Source organism: Hippoglossus stenolepis, chromosome 1 (assembly GCF_022539355.2).
Source record: "Hippoglossus stenolepis isolate QCI-W04-F060 chromosome 1, HSTE1.2, whole genome shotgun sequence".
Taxonomy (NCBI): Eukaryota; Metazoa; Chordata; class Actinopteri; order Pleuronectiformes; family Pleuronectidae; genus Hippoglossus; species Hippoglossus stenolepis.
In genome coordinates this window covers 11,140,938-11,156,586 of record NC_061483.1, presented here as the reverse complement: position 1 = coordinate 11,156,586, position 15,649 = coordinate 11,140,938, and the positions used below count along the sequence as shown (strand labels likewise).

Sequence of the window (15,649 nt, the reverse complement as noted above, 5' to 3'; positions counted from 1 at the left end):
GAGCACTAACATCAATGTAGGATGTGACCAAAGACCTCCTTCCCCCCTGGGGCCCATGTCACATGTAATCACTGTTACTTATAAGGCCAACACACAAACACACACACACACACACACACACACAGACAGAAAGACAAACACAGACACAGACACAGACACACACACACACACACACACACACACACGCACACACTGTTAGTCTCCCAACACTCAGCTAAGCTCAGCTCGGGGAGTAAATATTTGTGCTGTGCAAGCTCGAGACTGAGGAAGGCTCCCCACCTCAGCACTGTGCCACCAAATCATGAAATATTCAGAGATAGAGAGATAGGAGGAAGGGAGGAAGAAATGAAAGTGTAGGAGTGAGAAGATAAAAGAGAGAGAGAGAGAGAGAGAGAGAGAGAGAGAGAGAGAGAGAGAGAGAGAGAGAGAGAGAGAGAGGGGTCACGCATAACAGAATAAGATGGACTGAGGGGAGAGAAGTGTGTGGGGAGGTGGCTTGGCGCTACAGCAGAAGATCTGAAGGGAAGGAGCGGGTTGTTTGTGAAAAGGAAGTGAAAGGGAAAGCAAAGGAGGTGTTGAAGGAGTGAGATAGGAAGGAGCAAGGCTGACGAGCGAGAAAAAGTGCGTGAAAGGGGCAACGGGGGCGAGGGGGGGGGGATGCTCCACATGTGGAGGATAAATAAAGACGTTGACTGACAGGCGGACGGAATCAGAAATAATCAGGCAGCACAATGCGTGGTGTCCGACAGCGGAGGAGATGTGTAAGAGTAAATGGATCGAAGGAGACAATGCTCTCAAGCTCTTTATGGTCCCAGACAGTCTGCAGCTGAAGAGTGATAATCCCCATCCAGGACTTAATGAGGGTTTATTCTTTCACAGGTCATTTTGTCCTGGCATCTTGAAAGACATCTCACCGGCAGAGCTGCTTCATTCACTTCCACTCTGCTCACTCTGTGACTTTAAAGGACCATTACACTCATGCATCCACACCCCCTCTCTCTTTTATGGTTACTGTGGTTTAGTAAAGTTTTTTGAAGTCAATCACAAGGTTTTTAGTCACTGATTTACGCCGCTCAGTCGCCTGGTCCTCCTCTTTGTTCCAGAGAGAAATATCTCAACGTCTTAACGATGGATAACATTTGTGGTTCCCGGACATTAATGACCTCGGTGATCACCTCCTCTAGCGCCTGACAGCAGAATCAAAGCCAAGAGTGGAATGTCTCTGAATCTACTGGATGGATTGAAATCTGATGCAGATATTCATGTTTGGAAATCAAATTATTACATAATACACATTTTGCTTGCATCATCAAACTTACCTCTACTAAGGATCAAAAACGAACTTTGGATCATCTTACTTTTTTTTCTTTACAAAGGGATAGTTCACTGAAAAATGGAAATTCACTCATTATCTACTCACCACTATGCGATTGAGGGGTGGGTGAAGTGTTAAAAACATGGTGTAAATTACAGCGTCTCGAGTTGAATTGGAATGCCGGGCTTACGGACACTTGGATGACACCACACGAGCAGTATGGAGTCATTTCATTCTGCAATGCTGTTTACCCCTGAAACTCCAAATGTGTTGTGTGGACTCAAACACTTCACTCACTCCTCCATCGGCATAGTGGTAAGTAGATAATCACTCTGACCCCATCGGAATCGGAGTGGGGTCAGAGTAGGGGGCTGTGACCAACAATTTCCATAAATTGTAAGTCGTGTGAAAATTAAAAAGCTGGGATTTTGTAACATAGTTTTTCTCACATACAAAAACCAGTGCAACACCAGGAATTCTGCCAGGAACATACATTTGCATTGTTATCCCCATGTCCTCTCCTCAGTGTGACAGCAAGGGTTTCACCAGTGAGCGTGGATATTCAGAACACTTCAGAATTAGGGATTCCTCAAACATCTCATTACCTGTAGTCTTGTTTCTCTGTTGCTCCATACGATGTTTCATATGTTCTGAATTGGTCAATAACAGTGACGCTGTCAGTTTTTGTATATAAAAGACAAAACATTCAACTGGCTTGTCAGTTGAATGTGTTCTGCTCATTTGCTGTGGGATATGTCTTTGTTTGAAAAATGAGCAATTAAAGAAGTGTTATGTGACGCTCATTTCAGAGAAAACTATTGATGGACAGCAGACACAAACAGTACATCCCTCCATTAACTATACCGTTCATTCTTCAAGGGTTGCAGGAGCCTTGAGCCGCTCGTCTCTGACATTGAAAGCTATTCCAATTAGGCGGATGTAAAACATATAGTTCCTTTGACTGTGGGAGGAAACTGGTATAAAGTCTACATGGGAACACATTGGCCAAACCAGGGCTACAACCATCCGCCCTCTTGCTGTGAAGCAACTGTGTTAACCCTTGCACTGCCTTAACACCCACAAGCAACAGAATCAAATTAAAATAAAATGTTATCAGAATTTATATTGATATCATTATTATAGTAATTTGTGAGTGATCCACACTGGACACAGCTGCCGTGCACCATTTCTGGCTCCTTGGCAGGAATCTATAGACATTCTTTTGCTTGATGAATTGAACTTTAACCAGTATTAACTAATATTTTCTCGAATACAGTTCAGCCCAAAACTACTTGTTTAAGTTCTTTATTTGCATTTATTTATTTGGCTGATGCTTTTGTGACATAGGGTATACATGTTAAACGTGTGATGACCAAGTTAAACATAGACCAAGTCATGTGATCTGTAGGGAGAGCTAAATGAGTTATAGTGTTTGCACAGCAGAATCAATACAGGCAAAAGAGGCTGCGATGTTCATTTTCTTTGAGGATTATCAGTAATAACTTTAAAAACATAAAACACTTATCTCAAGAGTGATGCTCATTTATATATAATGGTTAAAATGAAAGTAATTTATCATGATCTGGGCATTTCATCACAATCTAATTTGCATCTTAGATATAGTGTTTGAAAGTGATGCAATAGGTCAAATTCAGATGGTTAATCCTCCCGAGAGCACAAATGCGCTCAGTGTGTTAAGTGGAAATATGTTCATGAGATTCTTCAACAAACACACACTATTGATTCATCACTGCACTCCTACAACATTGAGTCATGATGGGGAGAAAATAAAAGATAAAAACCGAGACAATCAGAGATTCCATCATCTGTAGTCTATGTGTTCTCCATCCATGTCAAAATCTGACATCTGCATCACCCACAATGCAACTCTACCACTGACAGTTCAGTCAGAGAGAATACTACTACTACTACTACTACTACTACTACTACTACTACTACTACTACTACTACTACTAATACTACTACTAATACTACTACTACTACTACTAATACTAATAATAATAATAATAATAATAATAATAATAATAATAATAATAATAATACATTTGGTTTATAGTCGCCTTTGACAGCACAAGGTCACTTTACAAGGCAGAGTATAAAAACATAACGAAAAAATAAAAATATATCGAAAAAATGATCCAGGATCCAGGTGTGTTGTGCTGGTAGCAGCCTCCGTAGCCTCCAGCTGTGAGCCTCCAGCAGAGATGGGAGAGATCTGCAGAGTTCTGGGGAGTCTTTCTAACTTTACACCCTGGGGTATTTTCAAATTTGCAGTCTTCATATGCCCCAAATGCTGCGGACTCCAGTGACATCACTTCAGGCAATTTAAGGCAATTTCCAGACTCGTTGACACATCTCATGCCCCAACCTCATGTTTTCACTTCCTGTTTTATTTTCTAGTAATTCTGTTCTCCCTTTATTTCAGACGTCATCACTTCCTGCCTGAAGTGTCAGTGTCTCTTAGTCTGCGTGTTTCTGTCAACTCGTCACCAGTTTCCCAGCTGGAGGTTATGAATATCCAAATTTCCTGGATCTGGCCAACTTTGTTGAGATGTCATGTCTGGACAAGTGGGCCAACAAAAAACAGTTGTCATGCTTTGGCACCACTGCTCGTATGGAGAAAAAATAGAATCATGAGCATATGAAAAGCATTCACACTCCTCTCACTCAGCAAGAGGTATATTCAGCAACCCACATCCCACAGCCACAGGCAAGAACAAAAATGAAAACAAAAATGAAAAAATAAAGAAAGGTACTTAGAGTAAGGACAGTCTATCAAAATCCAAAGGTTTTCCAACATAATGAATCCGAAATAGTTATTCCCAGTTATTCTGTGGTGTTGTGCTGTTGAGTTTAAACACCATAACGCTGTAAGAAGACGATCCATTCACTCTATTTATACTTGTTTTATTCTGCCAAGTTTAGCAGACTGCCAACATTAGTCCCTGGAAACCAGAAGCAGCAATATCACAGCACTTTGATTTAGTTAGCGACATAAAAATAACTGGAAATAGGAGGAGAAAGAGTGTATGGTTTATTTTTGACTAACACTGTCTGTGCTTAGCAGATGGCACAACACACATATGCATGATTTAAGATCTGAACACAGTCAAACTTTTAACCAACTAAGGCAAAAAGTTTCCACAGATTCAAAGCCCTCAGTCGTCTGGTGTCTCTGTCCATGGTGCTGAAATGCTGCAGTCTCCAAGCTGCCAGCTGCGATGTATTCAGAGAAGAGACAGGCTCTATCTTTGATCTTTTTTCAGATGAGCTAAATTGTCATTAACAAACATGACACTACTCTATATCTTCATTTGTCTTAAAAAAATCACAGACCTTTCTATAACATTGTAACCACTGTTGACTTGTGACTTTTTTCGAAGCTTTCAAAAAACACGTTTGAAGTTTCTTCTGTGTGTTCAAGGTGAATAGAATCTCAAAAAAAACAACTAAGACTGGAATGCAAGAGGAAGGCAGTGCAAGTTGCTGGATTTATAGAGAATGTTTCACAAAGACATCAACATTGAAACTTTTGGAGCCCCAGTCGGCAACAAGTAAACTTTTAAAGTCAACTGGATGAGTCATTCTATCGTTATAAGGCAAGTCACTTAAATGTCTACATTCGCTGGGTATCTACAACACCTTTTTTCTGTAGAAGACCTGTAACATACAGCGAGAGCATTTCTTCTTAGCAACCACATAATGGAGCGACACTTGTGAAGTAGTTGAGGCAGGCGACTCAAGCTATTCTGGTCATGTCACGTGGCTCGCTGTCCACAACCCTCTTTTATACACACCCTCCCAATTTGGCAGTCTATTTAAGCTGCTAGGATTTTTCATCTCTCCCTTCGCTTGTCAATGCCTCTGCTGCCCCACGTCAGCGTTACGTCGATTCAGCCCCTCCACCTCCGCAGCATCAACCTGCAGGCTCCGACAGGGGGTTAAAGATAATGGCTCATCACTCCCCATTATATCAATGTTAGAAGGGATGAATTCAGAGCCCATCAAACTCTGTGTTCTGCTGCTGCTGCTATAAAAAATCCAAACGTGAGTTGTCTGGCTGAACTAACATTTGTTGAATTGTATGCACTGAATACTGCAGTGCATCCCGAAATAACTTGAGCCATCACCTTAACAGACAGTAACTGATTGATGTCACCCATCGGTCCAAGCAGCTGAGCTGTGACTCTAGTGGCAGAAAGGTTATTATACGTTCACCATGACTGTGGGTGCCTGGGAACTTCTATTGTGTTAAAGCTCACAGACCATTAGTCAGGACAGGCAGGAGTATTAGAGGGAGGGAACTTGTGGGTTCAGAGGGTTTGTTGTTGATGAGCAGGAACTGCAGAGTCCTATCAACTGTACTGTGACATAAATGTGAAACATGAACATTTACAGAAGCACATTAAAAGAATACGTGTTGGTAACAGGTGATGCTGTTTTATTTTTTTCTTGGAAAACATCAACAGTAATCTAAGACCTAAAATATTGAATGTGTCAAAGGGCGAAACATATTAATGAATTAATGTTGTTCTCCACAAATCTATTATGGTGCGAGTTACATTCAATTACAGTCCATAAATGGGCTGCAGTTTTACTAACAATGCAGTGAAGTGATTCATAATAACATGTAAATGAGTGTGTGTGTACTTGTTTTTGTTACCTCATTAGGACCATTTCCTGTACAAACACTGAACCAAGGCCTTCTGTTAAACATGATTAGAGGTTAGTGGTAACATGCGCATTGTGGTTATGTTGAGGTTAAGAATTGGTCAAGATTAAAGTAAGGGATGAGTTTTGGGTTAAACTCAATGAATGGAAGACAATGCAAAGTCCTAACAAAGGACAAAGCTGCATAAACCTATATGTGTGTGTGTGTGTGTGTGTGTGTCCAGGTATTACTAATGTTATTGGGTCCTAAATCTATTTAAATGGTCACATTATGGGGACTTGTCTTCCTTGTGGAGGTCCCTAATGTAAATTCAATTAAATTGTAAATTAGCTTTAAAGGGGGAAGACACGTTTTGGTTTTAGGTTAGGTTTATATTTAGGTTAATGTTAGGTTTAAGTTGGTATAAGTTCAGGTTTGGGTTACGGTTAGGTTTAGGTCTGTCTCCAGGAACTCAATGTAAGTCGATGTAACGTCCTCTAAAGTCACGGAGGCTGGCTTGTTCGTGCGTGTGCGATTGTGTTCCTGTACGTGCGTGTATACCTTCAACCCCCCCATGCCCTGTATCATCTGGTATCTGTCTGTCTGCTCGCCTTCCTCCCCTGCCACCATAAATAGGAACTGGCCCAGACACATTACTATTCCTACAACATAATCCAATGCAGGTATAACCTACATCATAGCGCAGGGGTGATACAGTCGTCTAGTAATGGCTTCATATTTCCTTTCACCACCACCACCTCCTCCTCCTCCTCCTCCTCCTCCACCGAATCAATAACAGAGCAGGAGCCCACACATGTCTCCTCCTCCTCCCCCTCCTGCTGGTGCCGTTTTATGTGATGCAAAGTGAGGAGTGAAGACCAAGTTTGATTAGAACGCATTGACTTTGCTCCTAGATCTCAGACTGTTGTGGAGGAAAGTGTGTCGTCTGCGCCAGAGAGAGAGAGAGAGAGAGAGAGAGAGAGAGAGAGAGAGAGAGAGAGAGAGAGAGAGAGAGAGAGAGAGAGAGAGAGAGATATGCACGCAGAGATACGCAGAGAGAGCGAGAGAGAGATGTCGGTGTCTGAAAGTGAAGCTGGAAGTCCGGGATTCTCCCACGTTTTGGGATAAACACGTTAAATGACCAATTTACGCACTTTTACACAAACACTCCCCGGAGAAGTTCGCTTCTGGGCACTTTCGGGAAAGTCTGCGCCTGTAGATGTTCTGAGATTTAAAACAACTGTTCTTCACGATTTTTTCTTATTTTTTATTTGAACTCTCTGCACCTGAGGTCGTCGGGCTTTCCGTGCGCAATGGCTGGTTGTTTACGTCGTGTGTCTCCCCGTCTCCGCATGGAGGGATTCGGGATGCTCGGCTGAGAGAGAGAAAGACAAACACAAGTGCTGTGGATCCGACAGTGACCTTCTGAGAGTGGATACCGGGGAAGATCTCTGCAGCCTCTTTCATGAAACCTCTTTACCTTCTGATCCATTTCGGAGTCTGCGCTGCGTTTTAGTCCAGAGCGCACCTCAGTGTCTGACTCAACGATGAGCTCCGGTGGGAAAACCTGCGTGTTTCTGTTGCTGCTCAAAAGTGTCCTGTCGGACCCGGGAACCACGAACCAAGGTGAGTGTGTAATCTACATCCGACCACAGACTGGGAACAAGATGCATCCATTTAACCATTTTACAGTCCTAGTTCCTACAAAAGTGATGGACACATGCACAAAACACAAACTTACACAACACAATGCAGTCTCCTTTGTGCGCAGTCATAAAACATAGAAAGCATTTATGTTTAACAGTGGAAATTTGCATATTTATAGAAAATCGTATCTTATCATATTAGTACAGACTGTGTATTTTTCACAAATGATGCTAAGCTGTTACAACTTGGTGTCTAATGGGATTTACTTCAGCTGTTCATGTCTTTGCCCTGGCATGTTGTTGGCTGAACAAGATGACAGCTGGATCAATCTGAAGTTGGTGAAATAACATCAACAGAAATCAAAATTTAAATTCTAAAAATGTACAATTTTTCCCAATTTGTTGTTGGAACAGAAATATTCAGTCTTATCTTCAGGAGATTTCACAGTTGTCCTAATCATTGATACTGTACAGTTCACAAAACACAGGGATAATACTGTTTAGATATTTTTTTTACCCCAACTCTGCTTCAAAATCGATTTATTCAGCTCTGGATTTGACAAAGAATTCCCCTTTAAAGATTCATTTACAGCCTGAACATGAACCTGAAACTGCCGGGTTGCTGTTGTCTCTTCTCTTGGTTTAAGCAGGAGCTCACAGTTGATCTATATTTACTCCAAATCATAAATACTGTATAAACATTCACCATTGACTGTGATATCAATGTTTCAGTTTTTAAGTATATCAGTTAAATTGAGAATTTATCAAAGAGCACACATTAAGATATTTACAGACTCAAAATCCATGTCGTGTGAATCCAGTCTTGCTTGTGGTAGTTTTGTGTATATAATATAATCACAATCACTGACATTGAATAGTTGATGACAAATGTCTAAGAAGCTGAACATGCCAGTGTTTCAGGAACCTCTTCAACCCAGCTGGACTTATATTATCTTTGTTCTGAAATATACAAAACACACATTAACATGTTTAAAGACTCAAAATACATGAGAAATGAAAAGCTCCCAGCTATAGTGACCACTGAGTGTCACAGTAAATGTCAGCTTTACTGGTGCTTTTGAGCTCTGCCTCTGTCTATGATGAGTCCGTGTATTCATGGGTGAAAATATAAAGAACTCCGGCCCCTACACAGTCCCAGGAGGATTCCTCACACGCTCTGGTTTCTGTACTTGCTGCAAAGAAACGTGAATTTCATTACGCTGATTCTGTGGCTGAAATAAATTATGTGAGAATAATTTCCCACTTTTCAAAATCCATTTCCAGTCACACGGGCAGCGAGTGCAGTTGCATAAGTATGAGAAACACAGAACATGATAATGTTATCTCCCCACATAAATCACATGGGTAAATGGTCGCCATATCATGTAATCGCTTCTTGACATCTTCCACTTTGCACGTTTGCAAGGGGTCAATTTAATCCTCCTTCCTGAATGTTTAATGTTTAGGGTACACTTTTTCACTGGCACAAATGTCAAAGTCTGCTTCATTTTTCTGTGTGTGTGTGTGTTTTATCCACAGGATGTCTGTCTGCCTGTGGTGGTGGCAGATTTGAATTGAAGGGGAGGGAATGCACACAGGGGAAACTTGAAAAAAAAAGAAGAAGACGGGTTTAATATATAGTGAGAGCCGGCTGATATATGCTCTGTGTAGGTGAAATTTATCTGAGTGAGTTTTGTAATGGGTGTGAATCCCTCCTGGGCTGAGAGATTAGATGCAGCCTTCATACAACAGCTTATTTATTGGTTGTTTTGTTGTTTGAGGTCAATATAAAGATAATTGTGCTATAAATAATGTCCAAAAATATCGGTGAATTCTCCTCCAAAGCTACGCAGTTTATGTGATGTCTTAAAATCGACTGTTCTCTAAACTCCCAACCCCTTTAGCTATTGTCGCCCCTGCTTGACTTTCGCACTCTCGCACAGTACAGTTTCCGGTGATGATGCAGATTCACCATTGGAATTCTCAGTTGTGTTTAAAAAGACTTTAAGTTTTCCAGCTGGCGACCCAATGAAGTTACAACTATCAGGCGGTCGTTTGTTCAAGTGTCAGTTTTTTGATAAGTTTGGTTTTAAAGGGATAGTTCACAGAAAGATGAGAAATCACTCATTATCTACTCACCAACACACATCAAGATGGTGTCATTTAGACCTTGTTTTTAGCCTAAATGTCCGGACACGGTTCCAGAGGAGGATATCGGCGGACATTTAGGCTAAAAACAAGGTGTAAATGACACAGTTTCAAGTCTAATTTGAATGCCGGGGCTTACGGACACTTGGATGACACCACAGGGTCAGTATGGAGGCATTTTATGTTGGGTTTTTTTTACGTTTGAAGAAGTGGTTGCCATTTACTTCAATTGTATTGGATTTGGCTACAACACTGTTTACCCCTGAGACTCCAAAAGTGTTTTGTGGACTCAAACACTTCACCCACCCCTCCATGGGCACAGTGGTGAGTGGATAATAAGTGAAGTTTCTTTTTTGGGTGAACTATCCCTTTAATGAGCTATTTGATGTTACACAAATGAGGTGAAACATTACGATTGATAAGTGAGACTGACTCATGATTGGTCGAGCGGGTGTCTCTCACTATCACAGCTCCGTCCCATGATCACTTTACTGCACAGACTAAGATGGCAAAGTATGTGGGATATATTTTGGCTTCATTTCTGGATAGTGGGAGGAGGTGGAGACGTGCCATCCATCTTAATACACAGTCCATGTTCTAAACCAGGTCTACAAACAAGATGTTTCAGTCACATTTTTCAGTTACTCGTGTCTGATGGAACGGAGTCGCTCCCGTTTTAAACAGTCCAGGTGACTGCACCGGTTAGATGTGGCCCACGCTTTAATGGTGTACATCCATAAATACAATGAACTTATTTCAAAACCACTGAAACCTGGTCCCTTACTGCACATGTATGTGCCCATGCATGCACCATTGGGATAGGGGACACATGTTTTAGCACTAATCAAACTTACCGAGGGCACTTTTCAACACCATGGAAGCCGTGAACGCAGCACTTTCATAGATGAGCTCCTCACAAAGGAAGGAGTAAAGACCAATTTTCTCTTCAGCATGACTGCTAACCGTTAGCATACTAACAGCTTCTGTAGGAAGAGTCTCTGGGACACAAAGGCCAGCCAGCAGCTTGTTTAACTGCACATTGTGTGATTGACTCAAACATACACACCAATCAGTGTGGACTTAGGACATGTGATGCCTTGTTTCTGTGTTTATTTTAAGTTATAATAAAGTGGGACAGAACAGGATGAACTTCTATGTAAGAAGTTTGATATCATGCGTATTATTTAGATTCTGATAAAAACTGGGAAGATTTTGAAGTGAATGTTGAAAACCTGGGACATTTTCAGCGTTTAGCCGACACATTATTCAGCACTTGAAACATAGGTAACAAATCACTTAATCAGCTCAACGCTTTTGTATTTCTGTATATAGTGTGTACTTTAAAAGGATGAGCCTGACATCTCAAGCAGTAGCATTTATGCAGATACTGCACAGTCTCCCTCTTTCATAAGAGGAGGCCACATCATCTGTGTGTCAGGATCAGGTGTATTAGTTGCTGCCGTCGACTTTTATTTTCATGTCGTACAGAAAATAATGATTCCTCCTCTCACAATGGCTCCCTGAAACCACATCCTGGAAACTGCAAGAAATAGAAACAAGAGGCTTCACAGAAATGTCCGTGTCTCCGGAGGATCTCAGCCCAGTGCTTGTCTTCCCGAATATCCTCAGACAAACCTGTATGTAATTGAGGACTCTGACTTAATGTCTGGCTTTTCCATTCTGCTAAGGCCCAGGTTTCAGCGAGGTGTCATCCAGAAATACACTGCAATTTTCTGCAAACTACTGCTGGGCTGTGAAGACTGTTGTTGTTGTCAGCGTTGTAAACGAAAAAGTCTACGTGATGCATGTGTGACCTCCCAGTAGGTTATAGTGTCTATTTTTTGGAGTTGTGTATTTTTCACATGGTGCAACTGGAACAAATCCATGCCCTGCACGCCGCTGACTGAAAAACAAGATGTGTTGTCATTACACAATACGATGACAACACAATAGAGGTCAGGTCTGCAATACATTCTGTTATTACAACATACTATCAGGGTAAATGCTGAGATTTGTCGAGAAGATTGATAGCACTGTCATGTCTGTATCAGAAATGTGAGGTTAGAGTCAGGAGAGGGTTAGCCCAGCTTATTTTAGGATAAATCCTGGAAGTAAGGAGTCACAAATCTGCACATCAGTACCTCCACACTAGTTGTATATATTTTCTTTATCTGTGCACAAACAGTAATGTACAAAGTGGACTTTGTACATTACTTAGTGGAGGAGTTTCAGACGGGATGAAAACTTTCAGAACTTTGTCTTTCAAGAACACAGCAGAATATTGTCCGGGTCAGACACGTTCACAACAACAGGGAAATGTCTGGATCATTCAGGCGCGGCGTGGCGTCTGGGCGGGGGATGTGGAAGACAGCACATAATGTATGAACTCCGCTGCGGACATCCTGTTCTGTTTACTTTAACACCGTTGACAGCTCTTTTTGTCCAAAGCGCTCCAATCTCATTGTCTCCCCAAGTTGACATCTGACTCTTTTTCCTCCAGATATTTGTATTCTTCCCGTTTCACATCCGCCACGTGGCAGTAACATCATCAGCTCCCCCACTCGCTCACTGTGAATTCGCCAAAAGTTTTCCTGCTGCGTTCCCACGTGGGCTCACTCTGACATTTTCTTGACATTTTACCCGCGGTCTGGCAGGAAAAGATCCGGAAAATGTCCAGAGCAAGTGACTCAGACATTTCTCACTCAAAGGCCCTCCGGAGAATTTCAAGAAAAGTTCAGTGCACGTCAGCGGCTACAGTAACTTTTAAGAGTCTTCTCGTTACTGTGAGTTCATTGCACAACAAGTAGAGAGAAAGCGGATAAGCGAACTGAGGATTTTGAGGATTCAAAAGATTAATTCCCTCACTTACGGAACACATCGACCTGTAACATTGGTGTGTCGCACTGTTCTGTTACATGTCACAAAAGAAACTGTGTCAATATACTGTTATACAGATCACTTTTCCACACTTTATTTTCTAAAATGTAACAATTTTCCATTGGTCAAGGAAATTCAGAGAGGAGAGTTGTACATTATTGAGTTTCCACAGACGATCCCCCGACAAGAGTAATATGATTTGGCCTCCTGATAAATGCTGGTCGGTGTGGTGTGTGTGTGTGTGTGTGTGTGTGTGTGTGTGTGTGTGTGTGTGTGTGTGTGTGTTTGTGCACTTTGAGTGAGAAAATCTGTGTATCAAATTCATCTTGGGTGATATATTATTTCCTGCCTCCAAGGATAGTTGCAGGAATTTAATTATTTTATGTCTACATTAGTGTGTGTGCATGTGCTTTTGCATGTGTGTGTATGTGTGTGAGTGCACAGTATGTTTGTGTATAGGAGGTGAACAGAAAACAGTGAAGGCAGTTGGTGGAAAAAATTGGCTGCTGTCAAACATGGTATGGAACATTACTCATGGTCATGAAAGATTGTTTTTCTGACTTTGTCAAAAATCAATGTCTCTGTCTCTCCTGCTCTGTCTCACACTGCCCCCCCCCCCCCCCCCACCCCTCTCTCTGTGTGTCCTGCTTTTGAACCGAGCCAAGGCCAAGTTATTATAAATCCAGCCCTTAATTACCAGCAGGGGATCAAGGCTAATTGAAGCCTCGGTAAATATTGAAGTGCTTCATTTAGTCTCTCCAAAGTCTATCTTCTCCAGTATCTTAACTTATTCTGACAGCAGAAGCGACCACTGTCCAGATTTGGCGGAGTCTGCCGTACGTTTAAATGACGGGTCGTCTGAAGATGTGACAGCTTTGTCTATAACGTGGACCACTGAAGTTGGATGCACTTTATTGATAGAGATTTTAATTAACCGCCTGTGTGGAGACGAAGGAAATTGCACATTCATCATATCAAACTGATGCAGAGCCTGAGCTGTGACCCGAGTGCAGACAGTGTGAGGCTGTGACACTTGTATGCACACATCATGGACAAAGATAACATGCCTCTCATAGACTTTAAATACAGCTGGACGACGTGTCTCCACTTCCTACCACTATTCAGAAATGAGGCCAAAATATCTGAACATTTTGGTGCCAGATTCTGTGGAGTAGTGATCGTAGAATGATAAACTCATGAATCCACAGATAAACTCAACCAATCACAAATCAGTCCCAGAAAACATGAAAAAACAACATGAACAAACATCAGTGTGACAAGAACTACCTAAAGCGACAGAATCCATCTTTGAGAAACATTTGTCGTGTCCTATCCGCAAACATGGAGGAGGCAGGGTTTGTTACCTATACTGCAGCCAGCCACCAGGGGGCAATGGAGAACCTTCGGCTTCACTTTTGTGGAGCTGTCACGTCTTCCAGCTAAGTGCTCTCCCAAATAACACCATCAAGCATCTGTCTTTTTAAAGGATCACTGTCGGATTTAATTATACTAATAAAACTTTATTTCTACAGCACTTATATAAACATGGTAATAAAACAACACAGAAGAAAACAAGACAAAAGAAACATAATAAAGAAAATCTAACAGAAAACACTCACAGGATGATGTCACAGCTATAATGAATTCATTCTCCTGACCAGAGGGTAATAATATCAAGTGGTCACAAGTTTGAACGTATAAAATATCGTTTAGTATTCCAAGAGCTCTCTGTGCTGCCATGTCTGAATTCAGCCGACAGACACGAACACACTCTTGACCCAGAATGAAACATTGAAGTGAGTGTGAGTGTCTCTCGTCGTGAAAATCACGAGATCCGTTCATGCGTCTATCTTTGCATGTCGGGCTATTTATCCGTGTGTCACACATGAAACTGATCTGATTATCAAGTGACCAGAATGATGTGGGACACTTTGGGCGGGTGAGCTTCCAACTTGTTTGACTTAGAGGAGAATAAACTTGAGGCCAAGATCATCATGTGTATCACACGTTCAATAATCCATACGCTATCACACCACTGTTTCAACCTTTTTTATATACAGTCTACTACATCCACTTCACTTTGCAATGTGAACTACAATATGCTTAGAGAAAAATTGTGGTCACCGCTAAATAAGCTGTGCTAAGAGTCTTTATATTCTGCTCAAAGCGCTTTACAGTTGCCATGAACCCATTCACACACACATTTACACAGTACATTCACACATCCATGTGCAATGTGTGTGGGTTCAGTGTTTTGCCCAAGGACACTTAGGCACGCAGAATGGAGGAGCCGTACATCCACCTGCTGTACCTCCTGATGCACAGCCGCCCGGTTAGGTGGTTACAAAAGTTTAATTACAATTATTATAGCTGCAAATGTGATTTCAGATCTGTGACAGGAGGAACACTCCAGTGTCTTGTATGAAAGATGTCCCAGACACCCGTTCACCATCTCGACCTCCACACTTATCACCTCGCTGCCTACAAAGCACCGTACTTCCTGTAATTGGACGTAAACTGGCGTGCAATCATCCAACCATCGTAGGTGTTATTTCTCGGGATACTGAGCTGTGCTTATCCACTAACTCCATCCATACACGTCCATTTGCTGACTGTATTTCTCTTAAATGAGTTTTAATGAAGTCACATTGTGTTTAGTTAAATATTCAACATTTCCATAACAGTCCCTCGATCTTTCCCCGTTATTTATCTTTGGCTCATCTTTGACGTCCCGGCACAGAAAACTGCTGACCTCTGAGAAGGAGAGCACTAATCTTCCAGACTTCACCTATAGATGGAGGGCGGATCGGTGCTAAGAGCTGTTATTTCATAGGTGGTTGAATCTGATAAGGGCTTTACAGCTCTGTCAGCTCCTCATTGACAGTTTGATAACTGTTGTGTGCTCTCGTCCTATTTTGTCACCTCCATTTCTCTTCTTTCTAAATTCACTGCCCAACCTCTCTGGCACTCTCCCTCTCTTCCTCTTTCCCT

At 41.8% G+C, this 15,649-nt stretch overlaps 1 protein-coding gene across 2 annotated transcripts in view; it reads left to right on the top strand.

The window, feature by feature from the left end:
• The first annotated feature begins 6,944 nt into the window (after positions 1 to 6,944).
• LOC118113514 (ephrin type-A receptor 6) overlaps positions 6,945 to 15,649 on the top strand; it is a 44,612-nt gene continuing 35,907 nt past the window's right edge. Inside the window, exon 1 of one of the 2 annotated variants that reach the window (XM_035163306.2) lies at positions 6,945 to 7,613. In XM_035163306.2, the coding sequence (XP_035019197.2) occupies positions 7,535 to 7,613 (79 nt within the window). In that variant the 5' untranslated portion in view covers positions 6,945 to 7,534. The remainder of the gene's footprint in view (positions 7,614 to 15,649) is intronic. The other variant, XM_035163300.2, reaches the window with a different exon arrangement.